The 24,217-nt window shown below is 34.7% G+C and overlaps 2 protein-coding genes and 1 pseudogene across 2 annotated transcripts; 1 reads left to right on the top strand and 2 right to left on the bottom strand.

The window, feature by feature from the left end:
- Positions 1-5,091: 5,091 nt before the first annotated feature.
- Positions 5,092-7,139, top strand: LOC110628184 (bifunctional dTDP-4-dehydrorhamnose 3,5-epimerase/dTDP-4-dehydrorhamnose reductase). The gene is made up of 2 exons (XM_021774714.2): positions 5,092-5,692; positions 6,420-7,139. Exons 1-2 carry the CDS (start codon positions 5,234-5,236, stop codon positions 6,870-6,872), a joined length of 912 nt encoding a protein of 303 aa, XP_021630406.1. The 5' UTR covers positions 5,092-5,233; the 3' UTR covers positions 6,873-7,139.
- A 384-nt stretch (positions 7,140-7,523) lies between these two features.
- On the bottom strand, positions 7,524-10,908 carry LOC110628190 (annotated as a pseudogene).
- Positions 10,909-13,291: 2,383 nt separating this feature from the next.
- LOC110612233 (cucumisin) lies at positions 13,292-16,669 on the bottom strand. The gene is made up of 10 exons (XM_021752963.2): positions 16,541-16,669; positions 16,377-16,465; positions 16,176-16,273; positions 15,940-16,080; positions 15,752-15,854; positions 15,146-15,659; positions 14,729-15,051; positions 14,526-14,637; positions 14,201-14,414; positions 13,292-14,112 (listed from the first exon to the last, which is right to left on the bottom strand). Exons 1-10 carry the CDS (start codon positions 16,622-16,624, stop codon positions 13,475-13,477), a joined length of 2,316 nt encoding a protein of 771 aa, XP_021608655.1. The 5' UTR covers positions 16,625-16,669; the 3' UTR covers positions 13,292-13,474.
- Positions 16,670-24,217: the final 7,548 nt, after the last annotated feature.

Here is a 24,217-nt window from a genome sequence, read left to right as displayed (position 1 = left end):
GGGGTAAAGGGAGAGGGGTGAGCTAAAAGCCCAGTGAGTAGAGCTAGTAAAACACATTAACACTATGCTCAAATGGGATGCATCATAACACAGACAATTCACATAAGGGTTGGGTGAACTTGTCGCCAAATAGTCCAAGTGAACTCTGTGCCAGGCCTGTAGAATGGGGCCTGGTCTTCCTGTCATAACATACATTACTTACCATTTTCCAGGGCCTCCTCTGGGCTCCTGGTCTTCGAGTCCCATAACCGTACCTTACTCTGTGCCAGGCCTGTAGACTGGGGCCTGGTCTTTCTTACTCTGTGCCAGGCCTGTAGCATGGGGCCTGGTCTTCCTGTCTTGGACTAATTGGGTCATCCAACATTCACCCACATCAACAACAATAGATGCAATGCGACATATTCGTGAAACTAATGCAATCATCCTATTGCATAATCATGATGCATGAAACATGTTAAAACATTTAATTTTAAAAGATTTAGTTTAGTTCCACTCACCTCTGGCTGACTCTGACAACACCGCAGCTGAACTCACTGCTGGGGTCCTCGGTTCCTCGGGTCCGAACCTACACAGGTGGACTCAAATGAGGGACCAAACATACTTGAACATTACTCTAAAGTATTCCCCAAAAACCCCCTAAAACATCCTGAAAATATCACATAGAGATATGCATGGAGTGGCTGAACAGGGCACTTTCGGCGGCACCTTCGGCGGCCGAAAGTCCTGGACAGAGACGAAACTCAGGCAGGTTCGGCGGCACCTTCGGCGGCCGAAAGTCCCAGACAGAGACGAAAGTCTCTTTTCGGGGGCACCTTCGGCAGCCGAAAGCTGCCTCCACAAGAGGGGTTCGGCGGCCGAAACTCCCTTCGGCTGCCGAACCTGGTTTCTGCCAAACGGGCAGAAACTTGGTTCACTTGAACCTCCTGCCTCCCAAAACCACAAATCAAGCATATACTCCAACCAAGTCATGCATACAAGTTCCTAGGGGCCTCAAACATGCATATACCCCATCTACAACACTTCAAACATACTCAAATAACACACATTGCTCAAAACATCAATATATATATCCATGGCTCAACATATGCCCTAACATGCATTTCTACCCATAGATCTTGCATAACACTTACTTAAAACACATAAGGAGCTTAAGATCGACTCTTACCTCTTGAAGATCGAGAGGGAGACGACCTAAACTTGGAGATCCACGAAAATGAGCTCCTGAGTTCCCAAAGCTCCAAAACTTGTTTCAAAGGCTTAAATCTTCAAAACCAAGTGAAAACAAGTGAAAATATTGAAAGATTTAGAGGAAGAACATTGAAAATGGGTGAGGGACGGCGGAAAGCTCACCTTGGCCGAAATGGGGAGAAAAAGCTCGCCCATTTTCGGCTAAGGGACCCTTTTATAGTGGCTGGCCAGACCACGTTCGGGGGCCGAATGTGCCTCCGCAACCATGCAAATGTTCGGCGGCCGAACATGAGGTTCGGCGGCCGAACCTTGACTTCCCTCACTCATGCTTTCGGGGGCCTAACGTGCCTCCAAAAAGCATGCATGTTCGGCGGCCGAACTTGACTTTCGGCGGCCGAACCTGGGTTTTTCCTCCAAGGATTTTTCATGTAAAAACTCATTTAATTTCATACTTAAAATCATAAAACACCTTAAAACATTTTTTATAAAACATGATTCTACCCTTCTAGAGGTCTCCGACATCCGAGATTCCACCGGACGGTAGGAATTCCGATACCGGAGTCTAGCCGGGTATTACACTTTTTTTTTATTATCTAAACATTTTTATATGATGTTAAATTTAATTTTTATAAATATATTTTTAATATTTTATTTATTATTAAAATAAAAAATATAATAAAATTTTTTAGTAATAAAAATATAATAAAATTTTTATTGTAATATTAATAATATAATATATTAAAAATAGTAGAATATCAAAAATTCATATACTAGTGAAAATGAATATAATAAAAATTATATTATATTCATTATATTAACAAATAATAAAAAATTAAAAAGTTATATATTAATAGTAATTAAAAATAATAAATTATATTTATTATTTATACATTAATTTTTATTTTATATAAAAATAAAATTATAAATATATAAAAAATTATAAATATATTCATACCAATTAATTGTATCACTAATAAATCTTTAGTGTTTTAAGTTTAACCGTCGCACACTTATCAATCTTTTATATATATATATATATATATATATATATATATTTAAATGTATTAATAATAAAAATATAATTAAAAAGACGTATTACAAATTTAAATATATTATTTTTTGTATTATAGTTAGAGATGAAAAAAAGATAAATATTAATTTTTTATCAATTATTTTAAGGATATAGTTAATTTTTAGCTTTAGATTTTTTAATTATAAACTAATATATTGTATTAAAAATATTATAAAAAATACAAAAATTACATATTAATAATAATGATAGAAAATTTAAAAGTCTAAAAATAATAAATTTCATTTATTACGAACATATTAATTAGTAATATTATTAAATATGAAAATATAATTTAAAAATAAAAGTAAAATTTAGTACAAATACATAAATTTGAATGTATTACTTTATATAAATGCATAAATTTAAGTATGTTATTTGTGAATCTCTATGTAACTTATTTTACACCCAAATTTATATATATATATATAGATATAAATAAGATTGAGCAATATTTTTCGGTTTAAATCAAATAAATCAATTGAATTAAAATTGGATAAAAAATTTAATTTAATTTATTAAATAATTGAATTTGATTTAATTATATTTTTAAAAAAATTTAATTTAATCGATTCGATAGAATTTTTTTAAAAATATATTAGTAGAACCGAACAAATACATAATATTTAAGAGATTTTTTATCACATTATATGTTGCCAAATGGTCGATGGGTATTTTTAGAAATGTATAGATGAGGTTGGAATCTTTGATCTACTTTTTCTTTTTTTCTTTTTTTAAATTCCAATATAGCTTTAACCTTTTATCTGAGCATTCATTTATATTATAAGATCTCAGTTATTGAACCTATGATGTATATTTATCTTTAATTGTAAACTCTAGCTGCTCTCCATTCTTTTCTCTTGAAAATTTTTGAGTTAGTTGCCGCTCCACTCCAAGCGGCATTGTGATTGCTTCTCCGCCACTTTTACGTACTTTTTATCCGAGCTATTCATTTAAATTATAAGATCTCAGTCATTGAATCTATGATATATATTTATCTTTAATCGTAACCCCTAGCTACTCTCTATTCTCTTCTCTTAAAAATTGAGAACCTTGAATTAATTGTCGCTCCACCCCAAGTCTCCTCCATTGTGGTTGCTTCTCCGCCACTTTTTCGTTGCTCTTCTGCCGTTGCCTTCACCTTCACCGTCGTTCCTCTGCCGCTATCATAGTTGTTGTACTCCTTATTGTCGTCGTTGTCATTGCGCTTCATTCCTTGCTGCCAACGTGTTGTTGTCGTGCCATTGTCGTCGCGCCACTATCGTCGTCGCTCATCTGCCATTGCCGTCGCTCTTCTACCGTTGTTCCTCTATTGTCGCTCTTTCGCCTCTGCTGTCATTGGTCCTCTTCCCTTAGTGCCGTCACTCCTCTCCCCTAGTCCCATCGTTGCTTTGCCTCCGTTCATTGCTTTAAGAATTTGGAAGAATAATATTTGAACTTTCATACTGTATTCGGTTTTGACATCCATTTATTTATTTTTTTTCATTCAATTTGGGTTAGATTTAGATCACTCCCTTATTTAATTTTTCAGTTTTTGTATTGTGATTTGTATAGTTTTGATAATCTGTTAAATGTTAATTGAAATGTTAACGAAGATTTTAAAAATTTTAAATAAATTTAAGTAAATATTGATATGCAAGATGTTGAATATATATTTATATTTTCTCGTTGAAATGTTACAATTTTGGTTAGTGAATCAATCGGTTATAATTGAATCAAATTGATTTTTTTTAATTTAATTTCAATTTGACTAGTGTTTGATTCAATTTTTTAAAAATATTTGATTTTTAATTTTTTTAATTCAATTCAATTTTCAAATTGAATTAATCTAATGACCGTACAAAATATATAGATGCTCTTAACTATTTTTTAATTTAGTAACCGAGTTTTCTAGGCGATTTTAAATCTATTTAGCAAGGTTTTTAGATAGTTAGATTACCCAAAATTCTATCACATAAAAACTCATCATAAATATAACTTTTAAACATTCTCATCATGTCTGCCCAATTTTAATTGCTTTCACGAGTTCCTATCGGAGAGAAAATTTTTATAAAGGAAGCATCCATGAGCAACAAAGGGCTCTCATTTATCTTGACCATCCACAAGCCATAACCTGGGAACACCTCTTTAACATCTCAGTTTGGGTATACAAGGATTAAAACGAAAACAAGACTAAAGAGCAACGCACTCTTAAGAGATTGTTAATTGATTCTCTCTCTGCCTGGTCACATTCATTAGAAAATGTTTTTTTTTTTTGAATGCTTTAAAAATGATTTAATTTTCCCCTACAGCAAGCTTGTACATGGCAAGAAAGGAAGAGAAAGAGAAAACTCTGTTTTCCTCCACCAAATTCATGACAACCGCCACTTCTTTACTTTTTATTCTTTTTTATGAAATCGAAAATTTGGAATGCAACAAAATATAATAGCTTCACCTTGTCAGCCAGCCAGCTCTTACAAGTTTCGACATACAAAAGATCTAAGAGATGCAAACAGGATGCCAATCAGATAACTGATTCAGTCGCCAGGAGATCGAATTATTCATGCTTACAGGTTTGAATAAAAGGAAGCATGAAATTGAAAGCTAATAGAAATGTGTCGTCACCGTATGCTACCCTGCTTGCAGCACAGGATGTCTCCCGCAACCGTATAAATTATTGATAGAAAAGTCAAAATTAATAATTTAATCAAATTATCCAAGTGTATAAAGTATCTGTATCACAAAAGTCATTTTCAAGAAAGTGACCACACACTAAGGAGATGAAGTGCTCCGCACCATATCATTTTTTATTGTGTTGCAAATCAAATTTTAAAGAGAAACACACCCCACCCAACCTGTCTCTTACTAAAACCCCAAAGCATAAAGAGAGCGACTGATACCTTTGCTTCTCCCGATATATTACTCACTGAGAGATCCCACTTTCACCTAATAAAATTTCCCCAGATCCCAAAACCGCCGGTCAGCTCCCCATCGACAATGGGATTCCCCTCAAACGGCACCGCATCACATAACAACAAGCCTCTTAAGTTCCTCATCTACGGCCGCACCGGCTGGATCGGTGGCCTCTTGGGGAAGCTCTGCGAGTCTCAGGGTATCGACTACGCCTACGGCTCCGGTCGATTAGAAAACCGAGTGTCCCTCGAAGCTGACATCGCCAACGTCAAGCCTACCCATGTATTCAACGCTGCCGGCGTCACTGGCCGGCCTAACGTCGACTGGTGCGAGTACCACAAGGTCGAGACTATTCGTACCAATGTAGTTGGGACCCTCACTTTGGCTGACGTGTGCAGAGAAAAGGGTCTTATTTTGATTAATTATGCCACAGGCTGCATTTTCGAGTACGATGCGAATCATCCTCTCGGGTCGGGAATCGGGTTCAAGGAGGAGGATACCCCGAATTTCACCGGATCTTTTTATTCCAAGACGAAAGCCATGGTAAATAAACGTTGTGATTGGTTAATTTCATGCTGATATTAACTTGAATTTTAGATTTGTAAGGAAAAAAATATGCATAGTAGTTTTATTGGTTTCAGTATAACAATGCTATATATGTGATGTGTTGGATCTTTGGATCTAGCAATTTAATGGCGGATCTAGCAAATCTTGGTGATCGCTGCAATTTTCTTTGATGAGAATGTCATAGCAGATGGAATAAGTGAAGAGTGTAGAAGTGAGATTAGGGTTATTCAATGTGTCTGGTTTGGCACATTGATTTTAGACTTTAATTGCTTTTAGTGCAGGAAGTAAGAGATCAAAGCCGGCATCCCCTTCTATTCTTACAATGAAACAGGAAAAGCAAAGAAAAATCTAGATGATATTGTGTATAGTTACTATAATGTGTAGATGTGATGTATCAAATTCTCATAATATGGAAGATCATAATGGAGTGACAACTAGTTGCTGGATTGTTTAAGCTTCCTCGAAATCTGCAGTTGATTCAATCTCAAAAGGAACTTGAAACCAACAAATTCCTCGTGAATCCATTCTCCCTCACATACACATGCACCTGCAAGTGCACACATCTGGGTGCCACTTTTTATATCTGTCTGTACTTTTTCCCTTTTATACTATAACTGTTCATTTTTATTTTAGTAAAGAATATATATATACTTTGGTAAAAGGTATATAGTTTTGATTTTAGTGCTTTTCGGCTGTGTGAAAGGTGGAAGAGTTGCTCAAGAATTTTGAAAATGTCTGTACCTTGCGTGTCAGAATGCCCATTTCATCTGATTTATCTAATCCGCGCAACTTCATTACAAAGATCACTCGATATGAGAAGGTAGTTAATATTCCAAACTCAATGACAATCTTGGATGAACTGCTTCTGATTTCCATTGAGATGGCAAAGAGAAATCTCACTGGAATCTGGAACTTTACAAACCCTGGTGTGGTCAGTCACAATGAGATATTAGAGATGTATCGGGATTATGTTGACCCCAACTTCTCATGGAAAAACTTTACTCTTGAGGAGCAGTCAAAAGTAATAGTTGCCCCAAGGAGCAATAATGAGCTTGATGCCTCCAAATTGAGTAAGGAGTTCCCGGAAATGTTGCCAATAAAGGAGTCCCTTATCAAGTTCGTGTTCAAGCCAAATCAGAAGACTGCTGCTCCTTGATGCATCAATCAAAGGCCAAGTTCCTGTCTGTTAAATTTAAGAGATACCTTGTTAAGTATGTCTCAAATCAATGATGTGCCACTGGTTTATAGGTTTGACATTTTTGTCTTCCCTTTTGCTATTTATCCTGTTCATGAGGGTTGATGTGATGCTTTATAGGTTCCTCTTACCAAATGACACACATGATTGCATGCGCCTATTTATATTTGAATGTTGTATTTGTAACTTGATTATGAATAAATTAGTTGATTTATCAGGTTATACATATATTTCTGATGGCTCATTAACATTGTTTCGGCTTGAGCAGGCTTACTTTCGGAGAAATAATGGTGTTTGTTTTGATCTTTGGTGCTTTTCTTATTGGTATGATGTGGGGCCATTGCCATTGCGAAGATGCCCAATTCCTTGTGCTTTAGAGGAATATTCTTGATTCTCACTTGAGTATTAGATTGATAGCTCTGCAGATATGCTATTTTCCTCTGAATCATGTTTAAGATTTTATATGTGCCATTTTATTTATTTTTGTTGAAGTGTGACCAATCCAACTAATCTTTCACTGATTATTTTGTTTGTAAAGTAGGGGCAAGCATATATTAAGTTTGTGATTTGACTTTCAGGTAATACGAGTGCATGAATGAATTGCTAGTAGAAAACTTGTTTATGTTTCTTCTCCTTGATATTCCAGAAAACGGTAAAGACAACAAAATCTAAGAACAAATATATTCAAAACTACATAGCTAAAATTTTAAGTCCAAATAAACATTATTATTGTTACAATAGCTGGGGCAGCACAAAATTATTTTGCCGTTTGAATTAATTAAGAGAAAACACAAATACAGTATCAAGACTTGAGATTTATTTGTCTAAGAATACCGTTTCTTGTGATGCATGGAAGGGCCTTGGAATTTAAGTGTTTTCTGAGGCATGGAAGACGAAGGGTAGGTAGACCCAGGAAGAACATTATACACAACTAGTGGACTCCTCACCACGACTCCCATCTTCCCACATGATTGCACCAGACATTATTGGCTGTTGTGCAATCTTCGGCCCATCGACTGTGACAGTGAATGTTTTCTTCTCTCCAGTGCTAGAGAATGATAGCACGGAAGGCTCCACGATAACCTTGATAGAGTTAGGCATGTACATGCTAACAGCATAGGTTGAATTTGGTGAACCAACATTGGTGACAGTCCTTGTAAAGACTCCCTTAATTGGCTGGCCATCTTCCACGGCCAAAGCAAATGTGGGATAGTTGAGATCCCATGCTCTTCCAAGCTCGGTACTATTGCACACACTGCTATTATCTCCTGTGATCAGTCTGAGAGTGGTTGTGTTGTATCCTTGTTTGCAGAGGAAATTAATGTAATCTGCTTCTGATGCATCATAAACAAGCCCAGGATTTGTTGCTTCAAGTGGATTGATGTGACCAGACCCGTAAGCGAATTCTAGGTCAGGGTGCTTCCTAGAGTCCAAGACAAAAGCTGTTTATGGAAACAAAAGACAACTTTGATTCCATTAGCTCTGTTAGTCTATTTTTATCCTACAAAATGCATCGAAAAATCAGGGCAAAACGTGTCATCACCTGTTGTCATGAGTGCAGATTTAACGGCAGCAGGGGACCAGTCAGGATGGGTTGCCTTAACATAGGCTGCGGCGCCACTAGCATGTGGGCAGGACATGGATGTGCCTGAGATTACGTTGAACCTCACCCTTCTGGAGTCCTTCTCGTAGATGGAAGGTGGAGCTAGAGGAGACCAGGCAGCAAGGATGTTCACACCAGGAGCAGTGAGATCAGGCTGCATATCACCCATGTAAAATTTCTCAGAGTTCTCAAACAAAATAAAAAAATTCATATTCTTCATTACCTTAAGAATATCTGGGCTGATAGGGTTGGGTCCTCTAGAAGAGAATGACACAACAGAAGGAGCCATGATATCCTTCCATGTCTCTCCAACTAGAATAGTTGCGAATGGTTTCCTGAAAATTTATTATTTTTTCCAAACAATAAATCCAAGGTATTTTCAAGTTATGATGCAGGCAACAAGAGGAAAAGAACTGTATTGAGATCTTACTCTGTTGATTTAATGTAATTCAAAATTTCAATGCCATCTTCTGTGCTTACTTGAGTTGCCGGTAGAGGATAATTGAAAGCATAATCTGTGATAAATGAATCAGCCATTATAGTGCCCGCACCATTGGCTAGCAGAATGCCAGCACCTTCAGTGAAGACTTCACATAAGACCATCTTTCCTGCTACTTTATATGAATTCATGGCACCATTCTCGCAATATCTTGCAAAGTCTGTGTTAAAACCTGCAGAGTAGTTTGCTGCATCTCCTCCCCAAATTAAAGGGTATACAGTCCCATTGAGGTCAAAGCTATTAATGGAGAGTCCCTTTATAAAGTCATCAAAAAACAAATATGCATTTCATGAGCAGAAGATTCATGAAAGAATTGTAGTTAATGATGTAGAATTGCAATGAAACTCACAGTGAAGACTTTTCCATTACCCAGAACAACTTGTGCAACAAATTTCCTGTCAATGCTGCTGGCAGCTACAGTCAGTGTCCATGGTGCGAAATTGGAGACTGAATACGGATCAGGTCCATTATTTCCAGCAGAATTTGAAGTCAATATACCATTTCTCATGGCATGATAGGATCCAACGGCGACTGGGTCATGAAAATATGGCAATGGCATTTCAGGACCAAGAGATACAGATATAATGTCAACACCATCTGCAATTGCATCATCAAATGCTGCAAGGATATCTGCACTTGGACATCCAAAGGACCAGCAAACTTTGTACCAGCAATCCTTGCATTAGGAACTCCATCTCTTGCAATTCCTTCAGCTAGCCCAAAGTAGCTTGCTCCTTGCACCTCACGACCAGCTGCAGTTGAAGAAGTATGGGTTCCATGTCCATCAGTGTCCCTAGGCGATTTGATATCAGTAGTGTCGTACCAGTTCTCGCTGTTGTAGTATCGGGCTCCAATGATCTTGCTGCAGTTCAAAGTTTTTCCAATTAGTATATGCTTTGGATCCATGGCATGAAAATTCATGGGAGGTGCTCACTTGTTGCAGGTGAAGTTGGCTCCTTGGCATGTTCCATTCCATTTAGCAGGAGGAGCACTCATTCCTTCATCATTGAAACTCTCAGATTCTGGCCAGATACCTGCAATAATGAAGACATTGAAAAGCTTCATATTTGCATATGTTCTTGTATTGTTTAGTATAGTGATTCAAACGAGTATTGAATTTAAACCTGAGTCCAGAAGACCGATGAGGACAGCTCCTTCCTGTGAAGCTCCAAGTTTTCCCCGGGAGAAACCCATAAAGTCCCATGATCTTGTAGTGTGAAGTTTTAGTATGTGGTTTGGGATCACTGAGATGACACCATCCATCTCTGCAGCCAATCATGGTCTCTTTTAGTAGTAAAACGAGGTAATAAAACAAACAAATGAACAAAAGATCTAATGTTTTAAAGCCATTTGTTTTGAAACTCTAACCTGAGACTCTTCTGACCTCATCATCTGATAGCTTAGCTGCAAATCCATTGAGACTCCTCCCGTAACTGTAGACTAATGACTCTTTGGCTGAAGAAGTACTGCAATTCGAAGAACACAATCCTCAGGATTATCAATTAATAAGTGCTGTTGTAGCCATGTTTAATAACATAAAATTACCTTCCAAGCACGTTTTCTAGCATGGAATGGTGAGTGGATGCAGCAGAAAAGCCACCCTGAGGACGCTCTCCCATGTATACAATATGAACCTACACGTAAAATCATACAAGCAGAGATGCTCAAACATTAAAAAAAAAAAGAAAAAAAAATGAAAAAGTTATCTTCTACCTTCCTCTCATTGCCATGGCAATGCATGAGAAATGCAGATAGCACTAATGGATATAGAAGGGAAAGCAGCCTCCTGTTGGCCATGGAAGCCAAATCTTGATTCAACACAAGTATTAATTTGTGTTCTGAAGTAATGTGATTCGTTGTATTTATATAGGCAAGTCAAGTAATCGCGCCAGCGTTGAGGCCTTGTCTTGTGAAGTTTTCACTCACTGAGTTTTGATTGAATATTATTCTAAAACAAACACAAATTGACGAGTAGTTGCTTTGCCATTATCATTTACTCTTTTGTACTTGTTGAGTTCTTGACTAAAATGCGATTTCATGGGATGAGACACTCGAACTCTGACAAATTTCTTGTGGCCTCCGTCCGTGCCAGTCGGACAATCTTCCTGGATTGCCAATTTTTCTTGCGCTAAAAATAAGTTCATCCTTACCTAAAATGTTTGTAACTTTATTAATTTATAATTTTTAAGACTAAAATAAATAACTTATATAATTAATTTCAATTAGAAATAAAAAAGTGTTTGAATTAATTTATGAAAATTAATTAACAAATACTAACCTGCATCTAAAATTGCTCAAGTTATTTCGTGTGATCACTGTTGCTTGATGTAAATGGGTAAGGGTTTTGTTTTTGTTGGGTTTTCCTTGGCTGTGTACAGTTTAATGCTGAGCTGAGCTACTGTTCTTTCGCAATAACTTTCACTTATTGACAAAAAAATGTTGAACCTAAATTTTAACTCATTTTTTCTTTTTCTTTTTTATAAAAAAATGAGAAATATAGTGCTCATTAATAAGTATAAAATTTTTATTTGAATCATTTCATCATATTAATAATTTCATTTATCAAATAAATTAATTAATTACTCAAATTGCAATAAACAAAATTATTTTTTAAAGCAAAAAAAAAAAAAAACTTAAATGCGCATAAAGGTTTAATCATGTAGCCTAATAAAATTGTTACTTTTCTTTAATGAGAAGTTGTTAATTTTATCAAAAAGAAATTCGGATATAATTTATCAAAAATAAAAGAACGCCCAGTTTTTCAAATTGCTTTGCAATTAATTGTTTCTTAAATTCAATAACATTTTTTACATTTTGGTATTTTTTTTTAACAAAATCTTGAAATTCTATTTATTAATTAAATATTGTAATAAGAAAGGAAAAATATTATTAAATTTATAGTGAAAAAAAAATACTTAAGCTTTATTAATAAAGAAGAATAGGAAGATTTTATAATTAGTTCAATGCACATAACATTCACAAAATATATGTTATCTTCTGTAGAATTAATTTAAATAATAAAATTATTATCTGCTTTAAAAATTAATTTCAATTATAAAATTATCATCCACTTATAAATTTAAATATATATAAATTTTAAATTTTATTAACTTTCAATTAATTTAAATAATAAAATCATTATATACTTAAAAATTTTAATTATATACTTGTAACTAATTAGATAAAGGTAGATTATATAATATATATTTATAATTAAAATTTTTAAATATTAAAATTTATTAAAATTAATAAATTATTTTTAGTATAATAAGTAATTTAATTCTACTAAATTGAAAAGTAATAACATTAAATTAAATTCACTTGTACAATATTATAAATATTTTTTACTTTAAATATGAATATTAAACAAATTAATTTTATAATTATTAAAATATATAAAACTTACTGTAATTATTAATTATAATTACATTAATATTTATATTATTTTTAATTTACTTAAAAAAATAATTTTTAATCGACATAATACGAAGAAAATTAAATTAGAGATTAAACATATTACTCTTTTTTTTCAATCACAACTCAGTACCTTGCATAATATACTATTATTTTTTAGATAAATTTTTTATAATATTTAAAAAAAAAATAAATTTTCATAAAAATTTTCATATAAAAATTTCACTATAACATGGTGATAATTATTTTAATATTTTTAATTAATATTTAAACTTATTATTTTAATAATCTTTATCTCAAAAAATTTAATTTAAATATTATTGAAATTATTAATTTTTAATAATTATCCTACATAATTACTAAATAAAATTAATTAAACTCATAAATAAAAGATTTTAACATGTATTAATTTTAAATGATAATATTGAAAACTATTTTAAGTGATATATAAATAATTTATTAATTTAAAATTATTTAAATAATAAATAATTATCCATTTTAAAATTTAAAATCAATGATGAATAACTAAATAATATAAGGATAAAACCGACAATCTCATTATTTTTTCTCTTTTATACATAGTATAAATATATGTAGTTTTGCACTTAATAGTCATTTACTTACCGTCAAACAATGCTACCTCCATGCCATAATATATATTCTTTTCGCATATAATTTTTATTTATTTTATTTTTTATATACATTTAAAATTATAATTTTTTTTATTAACTTCAATTATACTCTATTAAATTTTATTAAATATTAAAAGATATTTTAAATAATTTCTTAAAAATAAAATTAAATTAAATATGATTATAATAATAAATTTATATGTTACTATATAATTAAAAAAAGAAAGGGAACAATAAACAAGACAAATGCCACTGAGCAAAATTAAATAACTAAAACTATTTGAAATTGGAGAATCTCTCCCTTTGGCGATTGAGAGATTGCGTCTTATTTCTGTTTTATTTCAACCTTGTAATTGCATGGCACTGCATAATTTGGCATGCCATTTCAAATACAAAAATGATTTTGTTTTCCAAATTACTCGTGTCCCAGGATGCCATTCTTGTGATACACTGAAGAACCTTCAAATTTGGGTGTTTTCTGTGGCTTGGCCATGGAGTAGGGAGAAGAATAAGTAGCACCAGGCAGTATGTTATATACAACCAATGGGCTTCTCACCACGTACGTCCCATCTCTCCACATGATTGCACCTGACATGATTGGCTGCTGTGCAATCTTTGGACCATACACCTTCAATGTGAATGTTTTTGTCTCTCCAATGGCAGAGAATGAGAGGACAGAAGGCTCCACTGTTACACTAACATTGCTTGGCATGTAAATGCTCACAATGTAGGTTGAATTTGGTTTCCCAACATTTGTAACTTTCCTTGTAAAGATTCCCTGAATTGGCTGCCCATCTTCAATGGCAAGGGAGAAAGCCGGGTAATTAAGATCCCAGGCTCTTCCAGGCACTGTGCTGCTGCAAACGCTGCTATTGTCTCCGGTGATCAGTCTTAAGGTGGTAGTGTTGTAGCCCTGTTTGCATAGGAAGTTAATGTAATCTGCTTCAGATGCATCATATATAAGTCCAGGGTCTGTTGCGTCTAGTGGATTGATGTGACCAGACCCATAAGCAAATTCAAGATCTGGGTGCTTCCTCGAGTCCATTATATAAGCTATTCAATGGAAATAAACAATTAGTTAGTGAGCATACTGATTAAATGGAGTTCTTTTTTAGCCATTTAAGTTTATAAGAGAGAGTACCTGTGGTCATGAGGGCGGATTTAACGGCAGCAGGAGACCAGTCAGGGTGAGCGGCCTTCACGTAAGCGGCAGCAGCACTAGCATGCGGGCAAGACATGGATGTACCGGAGATTATGTTGAAGTTTACACTCCTGGAATCCATCCAATAGATGGAAGGTGGTGAAACTGGAGACCAGGCAGCAAGGATGTCCACACCAGGGGCTGTTAAATCAGGCTGTGCATCATCCATGTAATATATTTTAATACAAGCTCCCAGAAAAAGTCAAAGTAATAATGAATGTTTTGACTAATTAGTATATCATATGTCTTGATGAATTTTGATTACCTTGAGAATGTCTGGGCTGATGGGGTTGGGTCCTCTGGAAGAGAATGACACAACGGAAGGTGCCATGATATCCTTCCAAGTCTCACCAACCAGAATAGTTGCAATTGGATCCCTGAAAAGATACAAAATAGTTTCAGAGAATTATCCCAAAGATTGAGCGAGTCATGTGCAACAGGAGACCAAATAAAGAAAATGTTAATTACTGTGTAGATCTGATGTAATCCAAAATTTGCTGGCCATCTTCTGTGCTGATCACTGTTGCTGGTAAAGGATAACTAAAAGCAAAATCTTTGCTATACTCAGAATCGGCCATTATGGCACCCACACCATTAGCAATTAAAATGCCAGAACCATCCCAGACAGTTTCACAAAAAACAATCTTTCCTTGTACTACGTATGAATTCAGGGAACCAGGCAAGCAATAACTTGCAATTTCAGGATCAGCACCTGCAGAGTAGTTTGCTGCATCTCCTCCCCAAACCAATGGATATGTCCCGTTGAGCGCAAAGTTATTAATGGATAGCCCCTAAATCATATATCAAGCAGAAATATGAGGAAGAAAGTCAAAAAAGAAAAAAAAAATCTAAGGATATAACCGAGGGTGTCATTCATAAACTCACATTGAAGACTTTTCCATTTCCAAGCACAACGCTGGCAATGAATTTCCTGTCAATGGTGCTGGCAGCAACAGTAAGAGTCCAAGGTGCGAAATTGGAGACTGAATAAGGATAGGGTCCAGAATTGCCAGCAGAATTTGAAGTCAATATACCATATCTCATGGCATGGAAGGAACCAATAGCAATTGGGTCCTCCATATATGGAAATGGCCAGGGAGATCCAAGGGACACTGATAAAATGTCAACACCATCAGCTATGGCATCATCAAATGCTGCAAGAATATCTGCAGTAGCACATCCAAATGACCAACAAACTTTGTACACTGCAATCCTTGCATATGGAACTCCACCTCTCGCAACTCCTTCAGCTAGACCAAAGTAGCTTGCTCCTTCCACCTTGCGCCCTGCTGCGGTTGAAGCTGTATGGGTTCCGTGTCCCTCGGAGTCTCTAGGGGACTTGAAGTCTGTATCGAAGTACCAGTTCTCACTGTTGTAGTACCTGGCTCCAATGATCTTACTACAATTTCAAATGTTTCATGTTTCATCAGTTTCTGACATGAAGTGAAGAATTGCAATTTAGATGTGTAGTGAGGGAGACAGAGAGCTCACTTGTTACAGGTGAAGTTGCCTTCTCCTTGGCATGTTCCTTTCCATTTGGATGGTGGAGGACCCATTCCTGTATCGGAGAAGCTCTCAGATTCTGGCCATACTCCTGGAATACAAAGACATTCCCATTAGTATTATCACCTTGAATTTTTCACTGACTGATTCGAGAAAAATACTAGAAAAGTAAGCACCTGTGTCCAGAAGACCAATAATGACATTTCCTTGCTGAGCTCCAGAAAGCTTTGATTTGGAGAAACCCATGAAGTCCCATGACCTTGTCGTGTGAATCTTCAGTATGTGGTTTGGAATCACGGAGATCACACCATCCATTTCTGCAGTCAATTTCAGGTGTATTGTTATATTTAGTATATTCAGAATTTAGTAAAATAATTATCTTGTAATAAAACTACTTGCTTGAAACTCTAACCTGAGAGTCTTTCGACTTCTTCATCCGATAACTTAGCTGCAAATCCATTGAAACTCCTCCCATAACTATAAATTAACGATTCTTTGACTGATGAAGTACTGCAATTGCAAAATGTTCATATATTTAACGTTCCCTTTTCTTCTTGGTTCTTCAAATGTTAACTGATCAAAAATATTTTCCTCAAACAGCAGTAAAGCTAACCTTCCAAGTACACGTTCTAACATGGAATGGTGAGTGGATTGAGCTGAAAAATCTCCCCGAGGCAAGTTTCCCATGTAAACAATGTGAACCTATGTATTACGTGAAACATATTACATGTCTTAAAACAAGAGATATTTCAAAGCTTGCACAAACTAAAACTATACCTTCTTGTCCTCGCCATGGCAATGCAGCAAGAATGCAGCTAGCAGCAATGGGTAGAGAACAGAAAGCAGCGTCGTTTTGGCCATCAAAAACCTAGTTAATTAATTGTGATTTAACAAACTGGTTTTTGACTGATGTGTTTTGAAGTTTGAGTGAGTATGCATGGTATTTATACAAGTGAAATTAAAACTTGATAGTAACGTACATGTACAGTATCTTCTTAAAGAAACATAGCTGCCGGATCTCTTGAGGTTGTCGCCAAAATCAAATTAATGCTTAATTAATCGTGATTAACAACACCCCAATATTTAATTGTCTTATTTGCATTTTTCATTTTTATTCTAATTACATTTGTCTCATATTTGACACCTTTTTGGATATGTGCTCTTCATTTCAAACATAATTATTTAATTTGAGATAAAGAAGATATAAAAGCCATAATAGGATATGAGTGCAAAACCTCATCTCAAATTAGTTATTGAATATTCACATTTACATAATAATGCTACAAGCCATAATATTGACCGATCTTTACATATCCATACAAAAATATTTTTTCAGACTTCAACTCTAGTTTTAATATTTATTGAAATTGATCTAAATAACTTTTAGATATAATTTTTATTTTAAATATTTAAATATTTATATTAAAACAAATATAATTTTTAAATCAGCATCGCGCTAGTGTGATTAGTTAGTAATTCGGGCGGCTCCATTTCATTCTTTTTTAAGTTGTTTTTATTTTGCAAATTCACTTGCTCTAAATAATCTTTTTAATTTAAAATAAAATAAAATAAAATAATTTTTAAATTTATTTTTTTATTAAAATAAACAAAGTAAATTATTGGGTAATTTTTTTATTGAGATTATTTAGTAATTTTTAATCGGATATTATATAACCTTTCAAATTGAAAGGTTGTGGGACGTGATAAATAATGCAGACTTCAATAATTGATATTGGCCTGCAATTTTCCACTTGGACAGGGAATTAAAGCGTTAAGCTTTGAATTCTCTTCATTTTTTTAATTTAAAATTATTAATTTTGAGATTTTACTCTTTTAATTTTTAATTAAAATTTAACTTGTAGTATATCTGCATTATTGCAAAAGAACTCGAAGAAAAAATATTGATCTTTAGTTCTGATATATACATGTGTATGCATAAAACATGTGTATGCATGTAAATCATGTGCTTAATTATTCTTCTATAATAACGATACATTATTTTGTTTACTATTTATTATCTAATATCCTCCGCAAACTAGAGAATATATATTAATCATTTTCAATTTAGAGACAAAATAGTTGAAGGAATTACTAGAGGTTTTGTGTAAATGTCAGCAAGAAGTCGTGATGTAGAGGATATAGCTAGTAGATGAATAAGACCTGAAACTACTTTCTCCCGCACAATGTGACAGTTAAGTTCAATATATTTTGTTCTTTTATAAAAGGTGGAGTTAGCTACAATATGTAATGCAAACTGGTTATCATGGTAAAGGCAAACAGGAAGCTTGTGAGAGATCTGTATGTCACCTATGAGATAAACTAACCATTGAATTTTGTAGGTAACGGATGTAAAAGCCTTATATTCTACTTCAAAAGATGATATGCTAATAGTGATTTGCTTCTTAGATTTCCAGTTGATGAGTGACTCTCCTAGGTATATACTAAAACTAGGAATGGGTCTTCTACTGTTAATGCATCCTGCCCAATCAGCATCACTAAATGCTTTAAAATGCATAGTAAAGGATGATGAAAAGAAAAGGCCTTTGCCAGGAGTTGACTTAATGTATGTCAGTAGGTTTAGAGAGAAACTAACTGAGTTGCTGAATGGAAAGGCAATGTCTAGCCTTGTATTGTTGAAGTATATTAGTTTGCCAATTCTTTTCCTATAAGATACAACATCTTCTAATGAGAGTGGGGTGCCTATATCATTCCCAAGTTTTAAATGAGAGTCCATTGGAGTTGAGGCAGGTTTTGAAACTAACTAACTCTGTGTCAGATAAGATCTCCAAGGCATCTTTTCTCCGACAAATGGAAATGCCTCTCTTACTTCTTGCTATCTCCAATCCAAGAAAGAACTTTAAATTTCCCAAATTTTTAATTTTGAAAGAGATGTCTATGAACTGTTTGATCCTTAAAATCTTTGAGCTAACATTTCCTGCCAAGATCACATCATCAACATATACTAGAATAACAGTAAAAGAAACATTAGTCTTTCTTATAAATAGTGAATAATCTGATTTGAATTGAGAGTAACCACAACTAAGAAGAGCTTGAGATAGTTTAGAGAACCATTGCGAGCTTGAGATAGTTTAGAGAACCATTGCCTGCTTGCCTATTTTAATCTATGTAGAGATTTTTGCAATTTTCAAACTTGATTAAGCTTGGAAGACTGAAAACCAGGAGAGAGTAGCATATATACTTCTTCATTGAGATATTCGCATTATTGACATCAAGTTGTTCTAAAAACCAATCATTCATGGCTGCTAAGGCTAGTATAAGTCTGATGATAGTCATTTTTGCAAGTGGGGAGAAAGTTTCAATATAATCCAGTCCTTCTGTTTGTATATAACTCTTTGCTATAAGTCTTGCTTTAAACCTTTCAATGTCGCCATCTAATTTATGCTTGATCTTGTAAACCCATTTACATCAAATGGGAGTTTTATTTGGAGGTAAATCAATAAGAGTCCAAGTGTGATTTTGTTCTCAGGCTTTGATTTCAGCATCCATTGCTTGTCTCCATTCTGGATATTGGATAACTTGAGTGTAAGTTTTTGGTTCAACAGAAGAAGAAACAGATAGGATAAAATGTGAATAAGAAGGAGAGAATTTCTCATAAGATATGACTGAAGGTAAATAATATTTGACTGAGGAAAGATGACTTGCGACAACATGATTGCAGTGAAAATCTTATAAGTAAGATGGTGGGTTCCTTTGTCTTGTAGAAGTCCTTGGTCTGAAATATTTGTGATCAAAACTTCTTGAGATGAAATAGATGGATCTGAGTAATGAATAGCAGAAGTATCTTGTAGTTGAGATAAGTCTGGAAAGTAAAAAATGTTAGTTGCAAAAGGAAAGCAATTTTCATAAAACCAAACATTTCTTGACAAAAATATTTCTCTGGAATGAAGGTCCATGAGAATGAAGCCTTTGACTTCAGATTTGTATCCCAAAAAGATACATCTTCTGGCCCTTGAATCAAATTTATGTCTGTTGTACAACCAAACACTTTATGATATGTATAGTCAGGTTGTGATTGATACAAAATCTCAAAAGGTGATTTATCTTTGAGAAGAGGTGTAGGCAGTCTATTAATGAGAAATACAGAGTGAAGAACAACATAAGACCACAAAATTTTAGGCAAGTGAGACTGAAATAACAAAGGTCTAGCAATATTATTCAATATGTATTGATATTTTCTCTCAACAATGACATTTATTGAGGTGTTCCTACACAAGTTGTTTGATGGATAAATTCCTTTTGTGTTAAAGAATTCTGTCATGAAGAACTCAGGACCATTATCTGTCCTTATGGTCTTTAGAGTTGTGTTAAATTGATTTTCTATGAGATGAACAAAAGACTGTAAAACATGAAGTACTCTTAAAAATGATGCAACACTATAAGACAACAATTAATTTGGTAATAAATATGAGATTAAATGTAAATTCAGGAACATAGAGAACATCTGACAAGAATAAAGATGTAGAGAAGTAAACTGCTCCAGAAATGTATGTGTGGACCAAAGATCCATTTGGCAACTTTATTGAAACAGGTTTAATTTTTCTATAAGTTGAAAATATTGATAGGGAGAAACAAATGTGATCTGTTGCCTCTTTGTCTAAGATTCAAGTCTTATCATTTTTATTTATCATGAACGAGTGATTACCTGAAACTTCATTTTGGACAGAGGCTGAATTAGGAGCGACTTTCAACAGAAATGACATTGTTAGCAGTATATACTGGGTGTTTGAACTTAAAACTTAGTAGGAACCCATATTTCTTATAGCAAGTATCTACTGTGTGCCTTTGTTGACCTCAATTACAGGAGCTATAATTGCTAGAAATGTCATTTTTGATAGATTTAGTAGCAAAAACCTTTACTTCTGATTGAACACTTATTAGCATTTCTTTCTTGTTGCAAGACCAGGGAGAAAACTTTATTGATGGATGGAAGGGGTTCCATCATCAAGATTTGAGACTTCACATTAGCATATTGCTCAATACGACCTTTCAAGAACCTTATCACATAATCATTCTTCATATATTGTTGTCCAGTTTGAACAGCTCCACAATTACATGGATTAACACAAGTACATGCAAGATGAGGCCAAAAATTGATGAATTCATCCCAAAGAATCTTTAATTGGTTAAAATAATCAGTCACATAGAGCTCACCTTGCTTGAAACTATATATTTCTTCTTGGAGATAAAAAATGCATATCATATCCCCTTGTGAAAACCTATCTTTTAGATCATTCCAGACACCCACAGATTTATCAATCCAAATTACACTTATTAGATCTATTTTTGCAAGAGGTAAAGATCCATCTATAAATTTGATCTTGTTCTTGGAGGTTAGGGCCATCTTCATTACTCGTGTCCAAGAATGATAATTGGGATCTGTGAGCAGTGGAAATACTAATGCAGAGTTCTCATTTGGGTGTAAGAAATATGGATTGGATAGATTTTGCAAATGATCGATGCAGCTGGGTTAGTCGCCATGAAGAATCTTTAAAGAAAAGATTCTTAAGAAGAACGAAAGAGAAAGAGAAGAAAAAAGAAAGAAAATAACTCTTTAGATGAATAGAATACAAAGCTCTGATACCATACTACAAAATAACTTGAAGAGAAAAGATTGAATCATATTATATCTTTGGTTCTGATATATATACAAGAATGCTACTACATAAAACATGTGCATACACGTAAATCATGTGCTTAACTGTTTTTCTAGAATAATGATATTATTTTGTTTACTATTTATTATTTAATATCGTTTAATTATGAATTGAGTTTTAAATTTTTAAAATTAAAAATTTAAGTTATTAATAAAAGTAATTATTTATTGATTAATGTAAAATAATAAATTTACTTCAGTAATTATTCTTGACTTGGGCTTATAGCCCGTTCTTGTTCTTAAACTCTACAAGCAGAAAAGTCACCAAAAGCCCGCCATCATTAAGATCGTTTATCCATTGTGTTCCAGAATGAAATTTGAAAATCAAAATAGAATTATCTATTGTTTGCAAGTGGTGAATGTTTTCTTGCTTTTTCACTTCCCACTTTCCAAGATGATGGGAGCTTGCTTCCTAAATATTACTTCAGGTTTTGTTGCGAAGAGAAGAGAAGAGAACCGAAGCAGTAGATGTCAACGAGTAGAGTAGAGAACCGAAGCAGTAGATGTCAAGCGTTTGGTTTGAAATTAAATTAAATTAAATTAAATTAAAATTTTATAAAATAGTAATAAAACTGAATCGAGTCTAAGAATTGAAACTGTTCAATTTGTTCAATTCAATTTGATTCTGATAAATTTTTTTCTCCATAATAGATCTGGGTTTCTTCTTGGTCTATCATATGTGTCCATCAAATGGGTCTCTCGATGTTTTATTTGACGAAGGGACCTGCAAAATAGGGAAAAATGGTCAGGGGTCTATCGGGGATGCCCCCGGTGGAGACCCTCCGACGTTCAAGTCAGATTTTATGAATTAGAGTAGTATATTTAGGCAAGAGTTGCAGAGAGAAAATAAAAATGGAGTACAGGCAGGAGAAGAAAAAGAAGAAAATACCCCCCTGAAAGAGAAGACCCCCAAGTATATAGTGCTTCATGTCCATGTCACTCAGGCCCGTATGTATGGGAATGTCAGACCCCTTCTTCACGCCAGGCGGCCATTTTATTCTCCCTGTCACGCATGCGAACAGGGTTGGTGAGTGAATGGGCCTGCTTCCCTATTGGGCCTGTGCTCATATCTGATCCGAATTGCCCTGGGTTGCTGGTCCCGGATTTGTGAAATCGGGCTGTCTTTCGAGCGTATGGTCTGACGGGCTTTGAACTTGTGGCCTTCTTTTGGATCCGTATTTATTCCTGGGCTAGGAAAGCTAGGCGGTTATCAATTGCCCCTTTATCTTCTCGGCAGTTATTCCATGACTGGCGAGGGGATAAATCCTTAAACTCTATTCATGATCGTGTGGCCTGAGAATTGCTCTTGTTGAAAGTGTCCTTTCCTTGCCTTTTTATTATTTTTCACTTAGACTGTCTTCTGGCTTTGTCAATCTTACTTAGTTGACGGACCAGGCCGGCTACACTGAGACTAGGGGTGAGCAGTATTCGGTTCAAACCGAAAAAACCGACCGAACCGAACTGATTTAGAAATTTGGTTCAGTTTTTTATATATTTCGGTTCGGTTCGGTTTTTAATTTCAGAATTTTCGGTTATTTCGGTTCGGTTCGATTTTAATCAGAAAAAAAATCGAAAAAACCGAACCGAACCGATTAGTGATAATAATATATTTTTTCAATTATATAGAGAAATTAAATCATATTAATATTAAAATATTTTAATTAAATTTTAAAATATTAAAAATAAAGTGTAAAAAATAAAAAAATTATTAAAAATCGAAACCGATCAAACCGAACCGAATCGAACTGAATCAGACCGGTTCGGTTCGATTCAGTTTCTGACCAAAATCGGTTCGGTTCGGTTTTCATAAACACTAAAATTTCGATTTTCGGTTTATTCGGTTCGGTTCGGTTTTGAACCGAACCGACCGAATGCTCACCCCTAACTGAGACTTTGCTAGTCGAACTGATCCGGGCTAAGAGCTCGGAGTCTGGTTAAGCTTCTGACTTGCGAGTTTTTTTTTTTTATTTCTCATGAGGGCATTTCTGTTTTTGACTCACGACCTCATCAGTGTTGCGAGCTCGGAAATATAATACCTTGTTCCTCTTGAGATATCCTTCTGGCAGTTAGTGCGGTTTGAGCTGTGTGCTCCACTGGGATAGAGAGCTCGGTCTTTTGTCGTTTTCCTCTTCCTGGGTTATCCTTGTTAAATGTTTGTTTATGGTGAGTTAATCTAAGCTGTGAGCACGGTCCTTCGTCTTCGTTTATCTTTTTATGTGTTCCTGCATTTGTGGGCCTTTTCATAGAGGGAGCTCGGTTCTCTGTTATTTCTTCTATACTTAACTTTATTCTACTTGGGTGTTTTCATGTCGCGAGTTCATCCGAGCTGGGAGCTCGGTTCTTTGCTTTTTGCTTAGGCTTTTATGTCTATAGCCCGTGACGCTGCCTGTATCGCGAGCTCGGGAGTTCGGAATTTCACTTTCTTCACTTTGGTGCCCCTAGCTCTTTTGTGAAGTCGGACTTAATTTCTTGTTTTCTTGTCGAGCCTTATAGGGGCTATGTCTCAGTCTGACCGCTTGTTTGTTCGGCTTCAACTTTTCTTTTATAGGCTTATAGCCTTGCCAGTACAGACACAAGATTCCTCCAAGCTTCTGGGTAGATCGACCCTAGATTGAAGAGGTCGGACTATCTGTTTTGGACTTGACCATACTGCGATTCAATTCTTTTGTATCCTAATGAGTCAGGGCTTTCTAGTGCCCCATTCGGTCGTTCAGAATGGTTTATTTTGGCTTTTTACATTGCTCCTGTCTCCTTGATGCATTATCCGTGCATTTGACTCT

The sequence above is a fragment of the Manihot esculenta genome, chromosome 1 (assembly GCF_001659605.2).
Source record: "Manihot esculenta cultivar AM560-2 chromosome 1, M.esculenta_v8, whole genome shotgun sequence".
NCBI lineage: Eukaryota > Viridiplantae > Streptophyta > Magnoliopsida > Malpighiales > Euphorbiaceae > Manihot > Manihot esculenta.
This window is presented reverse-complemented; position numbering and strand designations above follow the sequence as displayed.

Bases quoted from the DNA above. Each gene is read 5' to 3' on its own strand.
- LOC110612233 (XM_021752963.2), bottom strand. From the start codon at position 16,624: ATGGCCAAAACGACGCTGCTTTCTGTTCTCTACCCATTGCTGCTAGCT. The intron at 15,855-15,939 runs GTGCTTACTTTT...TTTGTATTCCAG, and splicing joins TATTGGTCTTCTGGACACAG to GAGTATGGCCAGAATCTGAG. The intron at 14,638-14,728 runs GTAATTAACATT...GTATCTTTTCAG, and splicing joins GATTACATCAGATCTACACA to GGATCCAATTGCAACTATTC.
- LOC110628184 (XM_021774714.2), top strand. From the start codon at position 5,234: ATGGGATTCCCCTCAAACGGCACCGCATCACATAACAACAAGCCTCTT. The intron at 5,693-6,419 runs GTAAATAAACGT...GCTGTGTGAAAG, and splicing joins ATTCCAAGACGAAAGCCATG to GTGGAAGAGTTGCTCAAGAA.